Genomic DNA, 6,122 nt, shown 5'->3' on the forward strand with positions numbered 1-6,122 from the left:
ATATGTGTGTGTGTGTGTGTGTGTGTTTCGATTTCATCTTCGGTTCCATCGTTTGTTACAATAAAAGAACAAGTAACACGAGAGTGAGCATTTGTATAATTAATCGCACGTTTCCCGAATTACGAGTAAATCGGTTTAAAGGCAACGCGAATGGAACGGTTAGGATAGGAAGAAATTTCGCGTTTTCTTTGTACCCCTCGTGCGTGACGATGCAAAAGTGCAATATCGAACGACGACACCTATGAAAGCATTCGATAAATCACGGCACACATATTCCGATGGAGGAATACGTTTACATGCGCGAACACGCCTATGCCTGTCGATGTAATCTCTCTGTGACAATTCGTGCACGTGTAATCTGTACGATTGCACAGCCGATGCATACCGTGGCCCATTAGGTCCCTAATGAGATGCTATCCACGTCCCTAGATCTGTAAATCCGATAAATCCCGATGTAACCCGAGGTTACGGTTTTTCCGTGTTTTAGTTCAGTTAACCATTTGAAGCGGTTCGAGCTTCGCGAAAGGGAACAGGGCATTATCGAGTTGGTCGATTGCAGAAATTTGCAAACGCGAACACGTTGGTGAACACGACACGACGTCGATAGGTTATCAAGATCGAAGAGGAAGTATCGAAGAACGTTGATAATAATTAAAAATTTGTCGCAATGTCGCGAATAACTCGTTACGCGATCGTCGCACTGCTAGCCTTATCCGTTTCGGTGTTCCCGATGGACATACACGATGCTCATAAGTATATCCTTTTAATTGCCGACGTTCATAGCTATTACGGAACGACCTGCATCATAATCGTACGTTCGGACAGCTATACCGGTGAGTGTTGTTCACTCTTCTCGAAAATCGTACGTGTGAAAGTGGTAGACTTAACTGTATCGCTTGAATTAATTAGCTTTTAAATGCGCAATCAATATCGGACCGTTATGTTTCCCGCGCAGTATACTTTCTTCCTGAAAAAGAAGCAGGCGAACCTCGGGGAATTATCGTTTCAGATCCCAATCAAACGGCCCTGACTTATATATGGTCCCGGGCTTTCTCTCAACGAGGCATCTTCACCATGATCGTAAGCTTTTCCGAACTGTCACGAGAGGCAAGGAAATTCCAAGGTTACATCACGCGTCCATTGTACGTCGTTATTCTCGCTACAAAGGAGACCGTGGACGAGTTTTCGATGGCCACCGGACAGATCGATATCTCTTTCCCCGTGTGGCTGGTGATGTTTCTGCCGTATCGAGGCAATTTAACGAGAAACCTTTGCGAGAATCCTCTTGGCAATCCCTTTAATCTAATGTTCGACACGGAGATGCTGGTGCTCTGCTACGACCAGCCGATTTTGAGAGAATGGTACTCGTTGCGCGATAACAGAACCAGATTCTACGATCTGGCCAGCTGGGAGTCCGGTCAAGGATTGAACCTGAGGTCGAGAGATTGCTTGTACGTAAGGAGGAACAACATGTTTGGAGAAACGATGCGCGTGTCGTTTATTGAGGTGGGTGGTGCACGATCTCGCTACAGGGAAAGACTTTTCCACGGGAATTATGATCGTGCGTTACAATTCTAGGATTCACCGTTCGTCGAGATGAAGAACGGCGTGCTATCGCATTTCTTCGGCGAAGTGATCATCGAGCTGAGCAAATCGATCAACTTCAGGATCGAATTGACGAGCTCCATATCGGCGTACGGTAGTTGGAACAAGGAGGAGAAGGTCTGGACAGGTCTGATAGGTGAAGTGGTGTCGAAGAGGGCAGACTTTGGTGTCGCAGAGTTCAGCATGACTAATCACAGACTGGACGTGGTCGACTTTACCTTGCCATTAATTATTTCGCCTAATAAGATATACTTTAAGAAACCCGATGGTTCATCTGTACAGTGGTCTGCATATTTTAAGGTTTCTTTCACGATGGAATATTTTGTTGCTTTTTACCTGTCACTATCGCGCGAAAATCAATGCTAATATCGCTTTCCTTTTTTCCTTCCTTTTTCTCTTTCACCTTTGCTCGTTTCTCCTCTCTCTCTTTCTCTCTCTCTCTCTCTTTCAAAGTGAATGGTTGCACGCATCAATTTTCGCGTAGAATCGACGTCACGTCATAATGGATTCTCGTTTGCAGACGTTCCGCACAGACATTTGGGTCGTGATAATATGTCTCATCGTGTCGACTCCGATTTTTCTTACCGTCATGAAGACGAAAGGACGTATCGTAATGAGAATCCTGTCGGACCATTATATAAGCGTTTGGGGGATTTACTGTCAGCAGGGTCTATCAGGTAATCAGGTAACGCAGGAACACGACGGGGAGATGTTTTCGTAAACACTGGTTCCCTGTTTCAGAATTTCCGAGCCAGTCGTCGATGAGATTAGCTTTCCTATCGATTTTCCTGTCCGCGTTGATCATTCTGTCGGCTTACTCCGCTTCGTTGATCAGTTTCCTCACGGTTTCCACGGTTACCTTACCTTTCACCACCATGGAAGAATTCGCCAACTACGGCTCGTACAAATTAATAGTGTTCAAAAACAGCGCAGACTACGACATGATAATCGTAAGAACAGAGCGCGCAATCACGCGAAACCACGTCGAACAACTAGTGCAACGTATATGTAATTTCAGTCAGCGAACACTAGCCTATTCTCGAAGGTGAAGAAACTCTTGAAGAGGAAGGAGGACCTGCCTTTAACGATTCACGATGGTTTTGCCCAGGTAACGTCCACGAAACTGGTAAACCCGTTCTAGTTTGAAAATTCCAATTCTAATCGTATTGGAGCCTGGAATATTTCAACTGCCAGTGAAATTGATGATTAATGGCCACAGGTGTGCACCGAGAAGGTAGGATTCTACTTAACCGAAGCAATAAAGGACGGTATCAGCGGCTTACCGTGCGAAACTGCGCATATCGAGGCGGACAAAATCGACAGTTTGGCACTAGTTTTGAATAAGGACAGCCCATACACGGGACTGGTGAATTATCAGTAAATACACGAGTTTGCTTTATGCGAATCTACTTACCACGAACTTTCTTTTAGAACGAGTTACGCTAATGGTCCTCGTGAATACCTTTAGTTTACAGCGATTCAAAGACAACGGAATGCTGGTCAGATTAAGGAACACGTTTCTCGTAACCAAAGACTCTCGCGACAAAGGGTACACTAGTGTTACTTTGCGTGGAATCGCGCCTATTTTAGCCGTCCTGGCCGGTGGAGTGCTTTTCAGCTGTTTCTTGCTGATGCTCGAGAAAGTGTACCATAACCTATGGAGCAGCGAGCGCAAAGAGACTTTCCGGTTCGACTTCTCGCGAAAATCATCCGACCGTGATAACAATCGCGAGAGGCGAGCTGGAAATTTCGTGAAAGATACGCTTCCGTTCAAGGAAAATTACCGATCGAAAATAATATTCAACGAAAGTTTGTACAATCAAAAATTCGGGAGTCGCATTTGAAAATGAAAGGACAACGTATCCTCGCACGTTTCTTGTTCATCGATTAGGCTAATCTCGTTAATTTGTCACGTATTCCCATCAGCCGTGAAATTACTTTCACCGTGCGTGACAGTAGCGTCGTTAGATCGCGTGTAATTAGTTGCAAATTTCCGCGTATCGTGTGCGTGGTGTGATTTAGCGAGAACCGATGCACGTTCCGAACAGTGCTACCGTTTAATCGGGTTAAACACCGTTGTAACTCGATTCCTATTGATTCGTCGAATAAAACGTGGTCGGCTATTGTATCGTCGGTGAGGCTGCTAGAAATTCGCCGGCAAAGGTGGCCCGTGTCTCATGATCCCCATTAACGACCGGCGATAGCGATTAAATCGGCTGAATTAGCGGTAACCGGATGGAACAGGGATCCAAAGAGCAGGGAGCAGGATCCTTTATTCAAAGGATCGGTATCGCGTTAAATCTGGCATGGTTAAAAAGCTGGGGCAACGACGTCGAGGAAGGCAGGTAACCCAGAGCTTGCTTGCGCAAGAGCGGTAATTAACCGCTGATCGCGTTAGCGGTAGGGACATGCAGATTCGTACGAAACGTTCGACCTAAGACCTTTGGAGAAATTCATCCACGTGACTATCTTCCCACGTGAATCGGCCAGTATCTACAGGTTATCTTTATTCTCACCCCGTGGAACAGGGATGTCTACGTTTCGACACGTGTACGGCAATCGTATGGGATTTGATCGATAGGAAAAACAAGAGCAACGTTTCTATATCTGCTCCTCTTTTCCCTATACTCGCACAATTTCGAAGTTCTTTTCGTAACGCGTAGAATATAGAACAACTGGTTGGGTCGTTGGACTCGTTGCTAAACGAAAATAGCGCGGACAACGGCCAACTTGGAGGTGTACCACTGTTGGCGGGTAAACAAAGGTGCATCGGCAGCGTTAAAGGCCAGGTAGCCTGGATGCTAGCGAGTTAGCTCGAGCGACGGAGCGGAGGCCGGATACGGACGAGCACGCGCTGCGTTTCCGCTTTTCGTACGGCCGGAAATGACCTTTGCCTCGTTAGAAAAAAGTTACACGCACGCGTCGCGATCCCCTGCTGTCAAGCTCAGGTACAACGGGAATTCCTCGGGCTCGATCGGATCTCGAATATCAGGGGTTGAACGTCAGCGGGTTGGGTTTCGCGTTTACCATCCCGACGACGACGGAGCGTCGCTGGCGCCTCTGGGAAACCGCAAGTTCGGTCACGGACCGTGCTCGGACGTTCTTTCCGCTCTTGGCAAGGATACTGGATCAGTCGCGAGACGTTAATTTCCAGCGATCTCCGCCGATCTTATTCTCGGTCCGGGTACGCTCTTTTCCTCCTTTTCTTCTCCCTTTTTTTCTCTTCTTTCCTTTCTCGTCGCCGACGGGAAGAACCGGATAGCCTTGGCATCAAGGCGCGAAATGCGCTCGGACAGGAATCGACCGCCTTCGAGATGACTAACGTCGATGACGACGACTCGCGTTAATCGAAAGCGACAGCGGACCCGAGCTGAATTTTAGACGTTCAGATGCGCACGACGTTACAGAGGATATCATTGGCAGCGTGCCTGACTGCTCTGCTCGCCAGTTGATCGCAGACCGGACGGCCTCGAATTCGCCGATTTATATGCACCGCGGCTGCGGACGATCGATCGATCGATCGTAATCGACGTCCAACGGTATAATAGATTTTGAAAGAATCTATTTTGCTGTTTAGTCGCGGTGCACGTGGCAGCCATTGTTGGCAGGTTGTGTCATCTCTGGGCTTGTCCAGAATGCCATTATTATCGCGCCGCGTGCCATCCAGGCTGGCTATGCGGCTTCTACTCCACGTTAACAATGATAGCTAAAAAACAATTGCGAACCAGGAAACAATAATGCCCGCCGATAATGACTATTGTCAGAGAGGAAACAATGATGCCCGATGACGGGTCTGCTTCGCAGAAAGTTCCGCGGTGAAACGTAGTCGCATACAATGTGTCGGCGGCGCGAGCAAACGCGCGGTGTGCCGTAGTAACTGGAATGGAACCGCCATCACAGCGAGAAGAACCGAATTAAGATTTATCATTTCGTAATTCGACGGGTTAGATTTATTCTCGATAGATTTATTCGCCGCCGCGGGACCACGATGCGCGTATCTTTTTACGCGTGTAGGTGTACGAGCCGTGGATCTCGCAGAGAAATCGCGCAAACGGACGCAACCGTTAATAACGAACCCCGGGAACAACTTTATCGAGAGACTGGTAAGAGAGAAACACGTCGGATCGATCCGTTTGTCTCGTAAATCCGGTATTGCGACTACCGAGGAGTTCATTACCATGCTCGAAACCGTGGGTGGCTATTAGCGTGTACATTGGCACATTGCCGCCTGGAAACGCATGTACGCCGTTCATATTCAACGAAATACGCCGCTACGATTACGACTACTTAACTACGTGGATATAAATTGCGAAGAATTAACATCGACGCATACGCGGATCGACGACCGCGTGGGATTCCTCGGCGCTGCGAGCGTCTTTGAATCGAGATCAGCATTGTATCCTCTTGCAAATGCAGCTTCTTACCATTTACGCTTAATTGCATCTGTATACCTACTCGTAATGAGCCGGGACGATTACGAGCGTCGATGAAAGATGAAAGATGCGTAGATGCAGCAA

The 6,122-nt window shown here is 47.5% G+C and overlaps 1 protein-coding gene across 1 annotated transcript; it reads left to right on the forward strand.

The window, feature by feature from the left end:
- The first annotated feature begins 667 nt into the window (after positions 1 to 667).
- On the forward strand, positions 668 to 3,449 carry LOC108554803 (glutamate receptor ionotropic, delta-2). Its single transcript, XM_017910196.1, has 8 exons — positions 668 to 833; positions 1,010 to 1,506; positions 1,579 to 1,905; positions 2,126 to 2,282; positions 2,347 to 2,555; positions 2,624 to 2,713; positions 2,825 to 2,982; positions 3,074 to 3,449. The coding sequence occupies exons 1-8, from the start codon at positions 668 to 670 to the stop codon at positions 3,447 to 3,449; spliced, it is 1,980 nt and encodes a 659-aa protein (XP_017765685.1).
- Positions 3,450 to 6,122: the final 2,673 nt, after the last annotated feature.

This window comes from Eufriesea mexicana, unplaced genomic scaffold, assembly GCF_001483705.2.
Source record: "Eufriesea mexicana isolate 0111107269 unplaced genomic scaffold, ASM148370v2 scaffold77, whole genome shotgun sequence".
NCBI classification, from domain to species: Eukaryota; Metazoa; Arthropoda; class Insecta; order Hymenoptera; family Apidae; genus Eufriesea; species Eufriesea mexicana.